This window comes from Macrotis lagotis, chromosome 1 (genome assembly GCF_037893015.1).
Source record: "Macrotis lagotis isolate mMagLag1 chromosome 1, bilby.v1.9.chrom.fasta, whole genome shotgun sequence".
NCBI classification, from domain to species: domain Eukaryota; kingdom Metazoa; phylum Chordata; class Mammalia; order Peramelemorphia; family Peramelidae; genus Macrotis; species Macrotis lagotis.
In genome coordinates this window covers 473,991,758-474,008,060 of record NC_133658.1, presented here as the reverse complement: position 1 = coordinate 474,008,060, position 16,303 = coordinate 473,991,758, and the positions used below count along the sequence as shown (strand labels likewise).

Genomic DNA, 16,303 nt, shown 5'->3' with positions numbered 1-16,303 from the left:
TGTTGAGTCAGGAATGTGGGACATATTTGTTCTAGGACAAGGCTAACAGATCCATGCAAGGTTTGAAGCATCAGCCTCATTAATCTCAGTCATTAACCTGAATAATTATGGTGGCATTCTTTTCCTTTATAGATGAATTTAATTAATAATATTTCCTTAGGTAAACTAAAAAGAAGCCATGAACCTTACATCAAAAGACTGGTAAGTTGGGAAGTTTGTGGTTCTTAGTTTCTTTATGGTATTGCACATTAATAGATGTGAGAGTCCAATAAGCAATTGGAGAACAATTAGCAATCTTTGCTTTTCCTACTTATTATCTGTATGATTTTGAACAAATAATAGCTATTGAGTTTCAGTATCTTCATCTTTAGAGATAATAACATGCTATATTATAAAGTTTTTTGAGAATCAAATGTGATTAAAATATAGAATGACTATAAAACCTTGAAACATTATGTAAACAGGTATTACTGTCATCATTATGGTTAATCTCATTTATTTGGTAAAATTTATATAGAAATTGTTTTGGGGTAAGTTGCTGTCCTAATATTAAAGATAGGGACAATTAGGTGGTGCAATGAACTGCTGGTCCTGAAGTCAGGAAGATGAGTCTTACTGAGTTCAAAATTGTAAATTCAGTGAGTTCAGACATTTACTAGCTGGGCAAAGTCACTTAAGACTGTTTGGTTCAGTTTCTCATCTGTAAAATGAAATGGAGAGGTAAGTGGCAAACCACTTTAATATGTTTGCCAAAAAAAAAAGTGTCACAAAGATTGAATATGAGTGAACAGACTGAATAATGAAACTTATGGATAGGACCTGATAAAGAGAACTTCTGATGAGGAAACTCCTTCCAACTATGCAGCTTGCAAGTTCTTTGCAATTTATGATCTTAAAGATTTATCCATAAGAGAATAAGATGCTAAGAGTTACTTATATAAAGTTACATAGTCACTATATGTTCTTGGCTTCAAGATCAGCTCTCTAGTCATTATGCCATACTTCATCTCTGTCTTATCATTTTCTAAAGTTGGTATTGATGAAATGTAATATCTCTCCTGATTCATATTAGTTTCCCCTTCTTTCACCTTAGTGCAGGACAAAATGTCTTTAGCTCAAAATATTAATTTAATTTTTTAAAAAAGATCTTTATTATTTCTTGTAAGGATTGTGAGAATTATAAATAATAAAATATTGAAATTAGAAGACTATCTCAAGCTGTATCTCCCACCAAATAGAGGAATTTATTTTACGTATCAGTGATAAGTAACTTATTCAGCCTCCAAATACTTACAACAGTAGAATACTTCTATCATGAAACAGAAATCTCTCTTGTGGATAGCTATAACTACTAGAAATTTTTTCTTTGTATTAAGCCCAAAGCCCTTTACTCTAGTTTCTACCATCTTCTGTAGTTATAGAGTTACTTTTAAAATCACATTACAGCTCTAAAATATTTGAAAAAAGTTGTTATATAGATTTCCCTTTAAAATTCTCTTCTTTAGATTAAACATTTTTAATTCCTTCACTGTGTCTGCTTCATGGTTTCCATGCTTTCAGAAAGTCTCTCATTTCCAAGAACATTTCAGTACAATTGTGTCTCTTTAAAAACAGAACAAAATTTCCAGGAAATTCTTATCTATTCAGGGTGTGATTACTATTTTCTAGTAATCATAAATACTTTAATAAAGGACAAAATGAAGTCTTTTGCATGAAGATTTTATTTTATTTTTGAAATAAGTTTTAATTGAAGTTTTTAATGCCACAATAATTTCCTTTAGTATGCTTCCTCCTCCTCATTTCAGACTCATCCCATATAACAAATAGCACTTTAAAGGCAAAATATTTAAAAAGATAAAGAGGTTAATAACTAAATATATTGGAATATTTTTGAATAAATACATTGTACAATAAATAGCTTGAGGTATGGAAGTCCTCTTTGTTCTTTATCCATACCTCTTTATCATTTCACTTAATATTTTAGATCTTTACATTTTATATTAATTTTGTTATTTTTTATAAATTTCTGTAAAGTCTGATACTTTGATCTATATGTGAAATATAATGAATTTTTATATTATTGAACAGAGAGCAATGCATTTTTTATAACTAAGGATAAATACTGACCTTAGCTTGCATTATGAAACAGTGCTTGAAACCAGTTTTTTTAAACATTCTTTTTGTAATTTTGTTTATTGTAGAATAAATTTAAGAAGGCAATGGAAATTTTAATAATACAGATTAAAATGAAAAGTGTCAAGTGCACTTTTGGAGGTATGAAAACAGATTTTAAAATATTTAACAGGGGGTGGCTAGGTGCCTCTGTGGATAGAGCACTGGCCCTGGAATCAGGAGTACCTGGGTTCAAATCTGGTCTCAGACACTTAATAATTACTTAGCTGTGTGGCCTTGGGCAAGGCACTTAAACCCATTTGCCTTGCAAAAACTAAAAAAATATATTTAACAGCACATTTTCACTAGACCAACTAATACTTAGTTCGGGTACCTTTTACAACTGTTTAGTTTTCTTCATTTATAAGAATAACTTTGAGAACTGGGAGTTTCTTTAGTTCTACCACTCAAAAGTTCTCTCAAGTGTGTTTTTTCTAATATCCGTGATCAGTTAAAAACTACCTAATGTTTGTTAACTAATTAGTTTTTACAGAGTAGCATTCAGTGGAAAATAAAGGAATTACAAACAAAACAAAACAAATGCAAGAATCTTCTACCCTCAGTGCAGGCATGCTGTTTCCCTGCGTTACATAGAGAGAGTAGATTTAAACTTCATATGGTTATTATCAAACATTCCCCCCCTCTAAAATTCATTTATGGTTTTTATTTTCAGATGATTGAGTTTTCCCTTGCTTACTGGACCTTCTGCCTTGGCTTCTAGTTTGAGTCACTGTTGGGCTGGATCAAGTAGTTTGCTTGGCATATCTGTTTCCTTCTTACATTGGACTTTTGCAGCTGCTGGCAGGCTGCTACGACTTCACTTGCAGGACCTCTAGTGACTCTTTTGACTTTTTTTAAAAAAAATTCAAAGGGTCATAAGGGAAACTTCTGTTTCTAATACTGAGTCACTTAAGAGCAGGAAAGCCTCGACCAATCAATGAACATTATTAAGTGGCTACTGTGTGCAGAACACTCTGCTAAGTGCCGGGGATATCAAAAAAAAAAGCAAAGGCAGAATGCCTTCAAGGTGTTTACAATCTAATAACAAATATAAACAAAGCAAGCTTCAAGTAAGACTAATAGAAGATCTTTAAAGATAGAAGACACTAGAGTTAAGAGAGTTTGAGGAAGGCTTTGAAAAAATAATAATCTCTTACATTCATTGTCAATTGGCAATCGGGTTGATGGGGGAGGGAGGTATCTCATTGAGCAGCTCTAGCACATCCTCCTTCATTTGCTACCAGGGAAAAAAGAAATTTCATTTATTGGAGTCAGTTATAGCTCAGCAGTCAACTATAGGCTTTTTTTGTTATCAAGCAAAGTAAAAATATTTATACCTACTCTGAATCAAGGAAGAAAAATGACCCCTCCATCAGAAATTTCTGGAAGTACGCTTACCCATCTCTATGTTAGTTGTTGAAGTTGCCAGTTCTTATGGATGGTTGTGGTCTCTCTATTTTGTCTTGATTATATAAATAATTTAATGGTATAAATGTAATAAGAGGAAAATACTTTTAACATTATCCTTCTGTCTTTTATCTCTGATAGTTTTCCTCTCTCCTCTCCAAACTCACAAAGTGAGGGGAAAAAAATTGCAGTTATAACTCAAATATGGACAATAATAGGTTTGGAAGGGAAACCTGAGAGTTGTGAACAGATATGAATTAAGATATATAAATATTTCATCACAAACCCACTGATTTTTTATTGCATTTACACAAAGAAGAGTTTTTAAAAATTTTCTGTCATTTGACTTTGTTCTATTCATTTTTCTATATCATATCATCATATCTCTCATCTTTTCTTTCCCTCCATTTACATGCCACCATCCTCATTACTCTTTTGGATTATAATTACCCCTAATTAATCTTTCTACTTCCTTTGCCAATCCATTTTCTGCACATTGCCAACATTATTTTCTTAGTTTCTTAAGGTTGTTGAGCAAGGGAGTGAAAAATGTTCAGCATGAACATTTCACTTCCTTGCTCAAAAACCTTGTTACTTCTCCTTGCCTCTAGGATAAAACAAACAAACAAACTCATCCACAACCTGGTCCTAATCCCTTCTTCCAACCTGATTTTATATTGTTTTTAACACTCTACATTCTATCCAAACAAATTAATTTTTCACTTGCACTTGTGAGAAAGATACAGATTTATGCTAAACCAACATTTCATGTTTCTAATGAGCTCCTTTCTCATTACCTTTTTTTATATTCTTCTTCATATGTCACACCCCTTTCTCTATATCTAATAAATTACCATGATCTGCTGGTTTCATCTTTGCAGCATCTTTTATTTTTGTTCCCTTCTTTCCTCTGAAACTGTCATCAATTTGATGTAGGCCCTGATCACTTCAAGCTGGCCTATTGCACATAAGCTACTGGTTGATCTTCCTGCTTTTTGTTTCCCATTCTAACCCATCCTCCATGTGACAATGGTTTTCTTACTGTTTCTCAAATAACATTGGAATGTTTAGAATGCTGTCCTTATCTACAGGTTCCCTTTAAGTCTCAACAACAATCCTTTCCATAAGGAAGCCTTTCTCCAATCTCTTTTAATTCAAGTGCCTTTCTTCTTTTAATTATTTCCTATTTATCTGGTATATAGCTTGTTTGAACATAATTGTTTATTTTCTCCTCCAATAGATCATGGATTTCTTAAGGGCAAGAACTGCCTTTTGCCTTATTTCGAAATACCAGCATTCAGAAGAATTTCAAGTATTTATTAGGTGCTTAATAAACTCTCATTAACCTACTGCCCTAAAATAAGGAAATTTTCTATGTGAATGTTGTCACTAAGTTTGATGAATTTCCTTCCTTGTCAACCATTTTAGATCTACTAAGAGATAAGAAATCTTAAAACACAAAAAAACTTAGAAACTTTTTTTTCTGTCAATAAAGAACTTTTCTACAAATGATATCTGGAATACTTCCTAAGATGAGGCAATTAGCATGAGGAAATGTTATTTCAAAGTCAATACATAAAATTGTAATGAACACCATATTCTGGTGTCGAAAGGTTTTGTTACAAATTAATCACTGCAGTATCATGAATATATAATCTTTGATTGCTTGAAAATTATTAGAATACGACATGGCCTCTAATGGTCCAAACACCTTAAAAATTCTATGAAAATTAATTTACTTCTGAGGTAAATAATTCTCCTTAATATAATAACATCAATCATTCAACTTTGCTGTGATGTGGAAAGCAAAACTAGCTTCTTGCTCATAAGCTAGACAAAACCAGCAGATTGAAGTAGGGCATTTTGGAGAATATTTGTTGTGGGAAGAAAATTTCAATATTTATTACCTTTTCAGGAGAATATGGCATCAAATAATAAAGAGATAACAGAGAACTCTGTCGGGGAGATCTGGTAGCAAGTAGATATACACCCAGGGAACTTGTTTGGAGACAGAGTTCCAGTGACAAAAAAGGCAATGGACACCAGGGCTGGTACTTAACGACAAGGAAGGGAACAAAATATGGATAATTGTATATTATAATTGCAATTATAATAATAATTGTAACAATAAGAGTAGATAGAATTTATATATTACTTTAAAGATTGCCAAGGGCTTTCCATATCTTATCACAATTCATCCCCTGAACCTGATAGGTAAGGAACATTGCTATACCCATTTTGCAGATAATGAAACAGCCTGGGAAAAATCAAGTAACTTCTTGAGGATCACACAGCTAATTAAGTGTCTGAGGCAAGATTTGATATTAGGTCATCCTCACTTCAAGGTCAGTGCTGAATTCACTATGAAATTAATTGTAAATGAAGGACAAAGTGGAAAAGATTGGACAATTTCACCAAAATGAAGGTCAGCCTTGAGAATTGTTGTTCAAGATTACAGTCCAAGAGATGGGAAGAGTTCCTTGATGGTGACCCTTTTGTGGGTTATTATATGTTTGCCTAGAGGGTAATGACTCCAGTACCTGATCAGAACAGAAGCAACAGGCGCTCAATTAAATCCATCCAGACAGAGATAGGGACAGAGACCAAAGGATTTGGAAACAAATACTTTGAAATGTTTCTTTGTGACTTGTCTTTCTTCATTCAGTTGTGCCTTAAATTTTGGAATTGCTTGTTTATAGTTAACTCTCTTAGACTTTTACCTCTGTGTTTATTGTTTGATAAGAAATAAAAAGACTTTAGGAATATTTCATAAATAAAACTGAAAAATGAGTTGCTGGAAGCAAATAATTCATTTCAAGGTAGCCAGTTTGCTAGTGGTGAATTTCACTGTATTTAATTTGATTCTTAGAAAACATTCATTTTTTTTTTTTTTTGTTAGGATAAGACCTGAAGCTTGTCTAGCCTGGCAGAGAAGTAGCCAGAACTTATACTTTGTCATAATAATTCTTAAAGAATCAAAGATTATCGCAAGAACACAAACTATAATAGTAGCTCAACCTACAGTTGAACTTATTTGAAATTTTCATTTCATTTCCTTAACTGCATTCAATAAAATGAAAGCATAAGATGATGTAATTGACAGTTTTTTTAAGTTGTCTGGAACTAATCATCAATGAAAAGTTCAAAAATAATCTAATAATTTTTATCTGTTTATTTCAGGAGCTGCTGGGCTTTAATATTAATTTGTTGCTTATCATGGAGAGTAAATGGATCAATCCCATCAATGAATTCTAGGCCTAATATTGTTCTCTTCATGGCAGATGATCTGGGCATTGGAGATTTAGGTTGCTATGGTAATAGTACAATGAGGTAAACACCAGGCACTGTTTTCTATTCCTTTATAACACAACAAATAATTTAAGCAGTGAGTATCATTACTTTTAATTAAGATTTTTTTTTTTGGTAATCCATATAAACAAACATAGGTGAATAAATTTCAGTAGTCAGCAAGGCAGTCAGGCTTGTCCTAGGTAAACTTAAGATAGTGTCTCTGCTATTTTTTTATTTTTACTATCTCCTACCCATTCTTCATCATTTCTTCCCATATGTTCTCCAGCTTATTACTTTCCTCTTACCTCTCATTATTAGCATTTGGATATTGATATAAATTTAACTCAGGATTATTAAATTACAGGAATATTTAAATTTTATAACATTTTTCATTGAGGAAGGAAGAGTTTTGTCCTGGGATAATAATAGTGTCAGGTAGACTTGAGTAGGTGAGATTTTTTCAGAGGCATTCTCATTACCCCTAGAATCATAACATATAGGCACTCAAATATTTGCCCTCATTAAGCACCTTTGTGCAATATATGGAATCCCAGTAGTTCTTGGGGTTAATGGGAGTGTGGGGGGAAAGTACAGTCAGTATTAAGGATACTGGTATTGCTTCCATTTTTGTTGAGCAAGGTGCTGTATGTATTTATAGTGAATTATGCTAAGTAGCTGTATCTGTTCGAAGTCACACTATTAATAGTCATAATTATGTAAAATATGGGAATTGGTCCCACCTCAGTGAAAAGATGCAATGCAAATTCTAATAATGTGACTATCTCAAAGGATTTATTATTCACATTAATTGGGACCTAACTATATAGTTTAAGTCATGAGATTTGCATGTCTTGAGGATTATTTTGTTGTCTGAAAGGCTGACAGAGGCAGTTTATTCTTGTAATATTTTGGATTGATTATCTGGAAATATAAAGGCAGCATTATAGCAAAGAGTGCTCATTATAAAATTGGAAGATTTGTATTCCAGCTCCACCTAGAGTTAGAAGGAACCTCAGCAGCCATCTATTCAAATCCATGCCCCCAAATAATCCCCATCTGTCAAATCTTGATTGAAACCACCCTCTCCCTGAAAGAATATAATGAATCAGACCTTGCTACCTTCTAATATGAGTTGTTACACACACACACACACACACACACACACACACACATGACTATAGTCATTTTTCCTGACATCAATCCCCAAACTATATCTTCATAATTTGTACTCATTGCTTCTAGCTCTAATTTTTGTGGTCAAACAGAAGTATAATCTTTTTCTATATTAAGTTCTTCAAACATTTGAAGATAGCTATCATGTCTCCCATAGCTCCTCCTGCTAATCCCTGAACAACATGGATTCATGACACTTCACAATCCTGGTTGCTCTGAGTAGTTATCTTATATGTAGTTGAGCTGTCACATAGATGGTGCTGAGAACCAAGCAAAACACTCCCTATGTAATATACCTATCAAAAGAATGAGTTTTCTTATCCTAATTTCTAGGTGCTATACCTCAATCCCATTAGTTTTTTTGACCTGCCATATCACACTATTGAGCTCCAGATCATTTTAAAACAATTTCCCTTATTGTATGCTTTTGAATAATTTTTTGCATTCATGGAAGATTAAATTTTCTTAGGTTTATTCTAATATTGACTCTACCATATGCAATGTATCAACTTGTCTTCCTAGCTTTGATAAATATTCCATTATGCCTTTACACAGGTCCTCATTGGAAAGATTAAATAGTACAATTGAAAAGAAAAGGGAAAAAAACCCATAAAATTCCTACTATATGTCAGGCACTCCATGAAGAACCTTATAAATCCTATCTCAATTAATTCTCATAACAGTCCTGTGGGGAGGAGAGGGGAGGGTGGCTATTAGTATCCCCATTTTATAATTGAAAAAACAGAGGCAGAATGAGGTTTAATGACTTGCCCAGGGTAACATAGCTAGTAAGTACCTGAAACTGGATTTGAACTCAGGTTAACTCTAGGTTGAGAGCTCTATTCCTTCTAATTGCCTCATCTGTGCTACCAAAGGAAGGAGACTTCTAAATTAGCACCAAACAATACAAATTTAATGATTTCAAAACACATCTAATTGAACTTTTATCTAGCCCACATTTATCGATCTCCCTTACAATTACAAATAGCTTATCAAGGTTTGTTTTTTAAATTATGAATGAACAATGTTCACAACATTCTCCTATTCTCTCAGTTTAGGAATAAATAAATTTAGTCTGCAATGACTTTTCCTAGAAGAAAGCATGTTGCTTCTTTTTGTTCATGACTTCCTTTTGCTAGATGTTTAGGACCATCTCTTTAATAATTCAAGAAATCTATCAGGAATGAAAGTTAACTAACCTATAGTTTAGAGAATTCTGTTTTTCCCCCTGTTCTCTCTTTTGAATATTGAAACATTTGTATTTTTCCATTGCTCAGATAACTTTCCAATTCTCCATCATCTTCCAAATATTACTGACAGTACTTACTTTCTAGAGTTCTTTAAGACTGTAGCTGTTTTGTGGTATGTAGCTTACATTCATCTTGGGCAGCTTGTTGCACTCTTACTATCTTATTCCTTTTGGTTGCTCTAATTAGAACCTTTTTTTAGGATTTCTTTTATTTTTTTAATTATTACACATTTACATTTCTCCTTCCACCTTCTCTCCATTCCCCTTCCTCAATTAAAAAATAGAAAACCCTTGTAATAAATAAACATAATAAGACAATGCAAGTTTTCATGTCCAAAACTGTGTCTCTTTTTGCATATTAGTCCTTCATTTCTCTGTAAGTAAATGATCAGTAGTCTTTATCATCAGTTCTTTGCTATCAAGAAGGATCACTGCATTGATTTGAGTTCTTATATCACACAATTGTTAGTTCTTGCAATATTGATGTTACAATTGTTATTTTTGATTCTGTTCACTTTAGCCTACATTAATTCATACAAATCTTCACAGATTTCTCTGAAATTAATTTTCTTCATTTCTTAGCACAATAGTATTCAATTACATTCATACACTATATTTTGTCAATTATTCCCTAATAGCCACTACAAAAAGAGCTGCTATAAACATTTTTTAACATATAGGATATTTTTGATTTTCTTTTATCTCTTTGGATTATAGGTCTACCAGTGATATCTTTTGGTCAAAGAAAATATGCAGATTAATAACTATTCAGATGAAATTTCAAATTGCTTTGCAGACTAATTGAAAGCTCCAGCAATAATGAAACATTATTATTATTTTCTAGCTGCTTCTCCAGTGACATTGAAATTTTTATGTTTTAAGATCCCACTGTTTATATACTTTGACCATTTATCAATTGAATGATTTTTCTTATTTTAATGAGCTTGAGTCACTGCTTATATATCATGGAATTCAGTTCCCTAATCCAGAGACTTCTTACAAGTTTTTTTTTGAGACTAATTGTATCCTTTTAATCTGCATTTAATAGATTTATGGAAAAACTTTCAAAACTTTATGTAATTAAAATATTTGAAGAGTTGGATAGCTCTACCTTCCCTATCTTGCAATTTACTACTATCTCATCTACAATGAGCAGTGGTACTATATCTTCTTTAGTCCTTCCCAGAATAGCTTTTAAAAAACCAAATTTTCCTTAACTTTTTCTTATAGACTCATCTCATTCTGAACTTGAGTAACCCCCTGAAACAATTGTGATGATATGTTATCAATATTAATTGCCATTTACCTGTTTTTAACCACATGTGTCTATCTATCTATCTATCCATCTATCTATCTATCTATCTATCTATCTATCTATCTATCTATCTATCTTTCAAATTTAGGTTGATTGAAATTTTCAATATATCAACCACACAATTTCTGTTTTCCTTCCTCACTAGAATTACAATTTCTTTTGAGTATTTAGAAGAATGTATATATATATATATATATATATATATATATATATATATATATATATATATATATATGTATATATATATATATATATATATAAATATATAAATATATATAAGAATTTCCCATTTCCCATCTTATAGCTTCCCCTGGAGAATTTTAGCCTACATGTCCCTACTCTGAATCCTTTGAAATATGCTTACTCCAAACTAAGATGCATGTCAGTATTTGCCTGGTTTTTCTTTTCTCTTTTATCCCATACTCAGGAAGGGGGTATTCATTATTATCTATGCATCTTTTCCTCCCAATAATATTCTCATCACTACAACTGTTAATTCTTTTCTATTATTGAAGATTAGATCCAGAAGGAAATTGCCCTTTTTCTTACCTTCAATTTTTAAAGAATGAAGTTATAATTCAAGTAAAAAACTATTAGTAGCTTTTGTTTTCTTTTCTAGAAAGTATTTTCCAATTCTCTATGGTCTCCTCATTATGTCTATATCACACTTCTGTTCCAGGTTTGTGATCTTTATTGAACTTAATTATTTTCTTTTTCTGACCAAGTCTTCTATTTTTTTAACTCTTGCATGGTTTAGTTACTTTATGTGAGGCATGGGTCACCACTCTCTCTATGGGTGGTTAATTTGCCTCAATTTTTCCTAATATTGGCAAGTCTAGGTCACCAGAGAAGGAACATTATCACATAGCTACCACTCAAGTTAACACAGGGAATCTTAGTAGAGACCTCTAGACTTCCTTTTTTGCCCCTGAACTCAGAAGCCCTTATCATGTTTTTATTTCCCCAAAATCAAACTATCATAATGATTACTCTATTATCTATAATAATCCAAAAATCAAAGTTTCTCAATATAAGACTTATGAAGGAATAATTAATACATCCTATGGTTCAAAAAATTGTGAGCTATATTATACCTTTAATGCACACAGTATCAATAGAAGAGAATGGGAATATAATTATTGAAACCTAGCAAAGAAAAGGGGCAGTTAGGTGGCTTAGTGGATAGAGCAATGGATCTAAAGTCAGGAATACCTAGATTCAAATTTGGCTTCAAAAAATCCTAGTTGTGTAATCATGGGCAAGTCACTTAAACTCTGTACCTTAATTCGTTGTTGAAGGAAATGACAAACCACTTCATCCCACAAAAAAACAGCAACAACTGAACAAAATAGCAAGTAGAGAGACACACATTAGTGATGATGATCTGTGTACTTGGAGCAATACATAACTGTGAACTAAGTCATTTCTCTACCATAATTTCCCTTCTGATCCTCACTGATCTTCTGCTGAGCAAATCTACTGCTATTCTATCCTTGAAATGATAAAACAGTAAGATCTTTAAATTCATAATGATCCTTAAAGAGCACTGTGATTCAAAAGAGTTTCATAGTTTCATTAATCCTATAATTGGCAAACTGTCTTAAACAGATTCTCTAATAACTCTTCACTCCACAAGGTATTGACTCAGATATCACTTTCTACAATTTAGAGTAAAGTAGATGAACTTGTTTCCCTCACCTCCACCATAATTTGCTTTCTAAAACTACAGAGGGAATCAGAGAGAAAAAAAGTAATTTCTGAGAGGTTTTGCTTTTCTATCCTTTATTTTATACTTCTGAAATGCAGTAGTGGGAATTATAGCAGAGTTTACTTCTCTTTCAGTCAAAAGACACCATTGGCTTTTTTCTAGTTAATTGACAACATGATGACTAAATTTCAATCAGCAGCATCCCTATTACTGAAGCCTTTCTTTTTGCTGAAAAATTCTAATATCATTTTCTTACCCATCTCTCGTTGTCTTCTTAACTGCCCTTGTTCCTTCTCCTGCTGAATTCTTCAACACTCTTAATGGCTCAAAACAGATCAACTTGGTGCTTGATGAATCCTCTCTCCATTATAAGATGAAACTGATAAAATCAATGCCACAGTTAGTTATTCAATAAATTGTTCTTACTTGATCATCCTATAGTCTCTGAAAAGTTATTTATTAATTTGTAAGTTTTATTCTAACAAACTCTAAAAGCAGTTACATGAAAATGAATTGAGGGGACACAATGGCCTCAATCATTTGTTTTTTCTCAATCGATTCCTCTCATATCTCCATTTGGGCTTCTACCAGTCCATGTCCTAACTTTGAATGGGGAAAAATTCTTTACACTTGAATTTCAATAGTTTTTCAAGTACAAAAATTCTTTGCCCTGTGTTCCAACCAAGCTCCTTACATATGGAACTCACTGATGTACATAAATGACAAGGAGTTCATTTTTTCCCCTCAAAGTACATTTTCTTTTCTTTTTCAACAATCAAACTGCATGCATGAAGAAGGACTACTACTTTACACATGGATGACACAATTTTTCATCTTTTTTCTTCCAATCACATTCATGCAAATATACTAGCCATATGAACTTGAATGTGCTTCTTAGCACAGATATGTCTTAAGCTATTGCTTTGTTCTTATCTATAATAACATTCTATAATCTTTATCACTAACAGCTGAATATACTTGTAATTGGAAAAGAGTATAAGCATAAGAGTTAGAAATAGAAATGACTAACATTAAAACACTTTAAGTAGCACAATTTAGTTATAGATAAAGGTAATTTGTTCTATAGAAGATGTTTTTTAAAATTTCAATACAAGCAGCCTTTGCTGCATTAATTTTAGTTCTATTTAGTTGACATAGCTTACATTCCTCCTATTAAAATTGTTGAGTATTTTGTCAAAAGATTCTCTCTATGAAAAAAATTTATTATTTTGCCCAATTGTATGGTAATAGTTATTATTCAAATACTTTTCAATAATTCTTCAAATATCTATGATGGTGATAGTTAATACTGAAATTTTCAGTGTAGAACAATGTGGTGAATGATCTTCATCTTTACCACTCTCTAGCCAACCAAGACATTGACCCTTTCTGTACCTAGTGAGGATAGTCCTTGAACAATACACATATAGTACTTCATCTGACCCATACTTGAAGACTTCTTGGTTTGGTAGGAATTTCAAAAGATTGTAATTCACTGGCAAATTATTTAAGAATATTGGCTCAACTCCATTCAATAATGGGGCACCAGAGAAGGATCAGAGAGAGACAAATGATACAGTGGGAAGATTGCTAGACCTGGAATCAAAGGACATGAGTTCAAATGCTGTCTCTGACACTGACTACCTGGTGAATGAATCTTGGTCAAGTCACCTAATCTTTCTCAGCCTCAGTTTCCTCATCTATAAAATGAAGAGGTTGGACTAGAAGTCCCTATATAAAACTACACTCCTGTGGATCTTATTGTAAATACACAACAACATATAAAAAAGAATTAGGAGAACTGGACAAAAGGATTATCTTCTGAATTGGTAATTATTTATGGTCAATTTTGCTGAAATTAAAAATCTCAATGTTTTATAATCTTTCTTTGGATTTTAGCACCCCTAATATTGACCGCCTTGCTAGAGAAGGTGTAAAACTCACTCAGCACCTAGCAGCAGCTTCAATGTGCAGTCCAAGCCGAACTGCTTTCCTGACTGGCAGATATCCCATCAGATCAGGTTTGGAAACTTTTTAATATGGCAATATTTTCCTAATAAATGCACTTCCTGTGTAAGTATTTTGCAAGTTACAAAATAACTGAAAAAATTTATTCAAGACTGTACTCTTATATGTCCTTATAAATTATTTATAATAAGTATCACACATTTTCCAAAAAGGATTGGATGTGCTAATGGTGGGAACTATAACTATAACTTCATTTAGTACACTGAATTTCCAGGTGAGAAAATTTCTTTTACTTTTGTAGGTTGGCAATTTCTCTGCATCTTATTGTATTATATAGTTTCCTAGAGGACAGATAGGTTGGGTGATTTGTGTAGAGTGACATATTTAAATAAATCAGTGGTTCAGAGGCATGACTTGAAATCAGGACTCCTGACTCCAAAATTGACTAGCCACTATAGCACATTCTTATACTTAAAATCATTTTTAATAGTAAAGATAAAGTAAAATGTGTTCAAAGGAGCAGAGAAATATGTATTGGATAGCTGGAATTAATACCCATGTACTATTCTATATAGGTATGAAAGACAGGATGACATAATAGTATAATTTTGTATACCCATTATGGTGCCTTTCTGACTTATATAGTAATTATGTAATACCTCTTTGGGAAGACATCTTGAAGTTCTATTCAACTGGTCCATGCTAGTCCTAGATCCCATAGAGGTGTCATTGAGCTTCCCATTGGAGCTCTAGAGAAGGTGCTTTTAAATGCATTTAAGAGACTGAAAGATGCCAGTGTCTACAGAAAGAATGTAAACAGAGTCAAAGGAAAGCTAAGTGGATGTTGACTTGACCTATTAGAAGGTAAAAAAGAGTTTTAGGATAAAGAAATAATATTACTTCATTTGACATCATGAGAGAAATAGGTATTCCAATTAAGAGAATATAACTGAAGTCATTCTTGTAAGACGTGACATTTGAAAATTTAACCCTTTGATTAGAAAACTTTTGAAAATGGACTATACATATCTTAATTTTCTTAGATTAAAGACAGGGACTGGATCCAATATTTCATAGTTACAGTTAGCTCCCAAATCAAGAAATTCTTCTACCAGTGCAATCAGCACAGTCAGCTGAAACTTAGTCATAAGAGAGTTGCTCAGAGATCAAGTGACTTGCCTTAAGATCACACAACAAGTAAGTTTATTATCCACTATGCCAGAGAATACTATAGAAACTTCAAGTTTTTCTTGATGCCTTAGGGTCCTCATAATGAATACCAATTTTATACTATAGTATATTATGATCACATTTCTTAGGGGTTATTGTAGAACATTAGACTGATTGCTTCTACATTGTTGCCACTGACAAGAGTATTGTGGTTGTTCTTATTGTTCTGTTGTGACCCAATGGATCAACTGTATGTGGGGTTTTCTTTTCAAAGATACTGGAGTGGTTAGCCAATTCCTTTTGAAGTTTGATGCAAAAGGGGAAAAGTGACTTGCTCAAGGTCACATAACTACTAGACATCTGAAATCTGATTTGAACTCTGATCTTTCTGACTCCAGTCCAGTGCCTGGAGTTACCTACTGTGCCATCTAGCTGCCCCATAATTATTGTTACTCTTTGTTTTTCTTAGTTCTTGTATCTACTTTTTTTTAGGTTTTTTTTTTTGCAAGGCAAATGAGGTTAAGTGGCTTGCCCAAGGCCACACAGCTAGGCCAGATTTGAGCTCAGGTACCCCTGACCCCAGGGCTGGTGCTCTATCCACTATGCCACCTAGCTGCCCCTCTTGTATGTACTTTTGATGAATTTTTTTTGTCTCATTTCTTTTCAGCTAACATTATTTTATTGCTATCTGTGGACTTCTAGCAGCAACTCTAGTTTTGCTACCTTCACAGTTGTCTTGGATGGGACATCTATATGCTCAAAGTTTTAAAATATTTTATTTTAAATGTTTTAAAAACTTGTTTTTAAAATGTGTCCAAAAATAAAGAAACTGTGAATAAGAAACATGTAT

The 16,303-nt window shown here is 32.7% G+C and overlaps 1 protein-coding gene across 1 annotated transcript in view; it reads left to right on the top strand.

Annotated features, from left to right (window-relative positions):
• Positions 1–16,303, top strand: part of LOC141519922 (arylsulfatase H-like) — a 40,442-nt gene that overhangs the window by 6,077 nt on the left and 18,062 nt on the right. The window contains exons 2-4 of the mRNA XM_074231878.1: positions 161–201; positions 6,760–6,909; positions 14,215–14,336. Coding sequence (XP_074087979.1) covers positions 179–201; positions 6,760–6,909; positions 14,215–14,336 — 295 coding nt within the window. The 5' untranslated portion in view covers positions 161–178. The remainder of the gene's footprint in view (positions 1–160; positions 202–6,759; positions 6,910–14,214; positions 14,337–16,303) is intronic.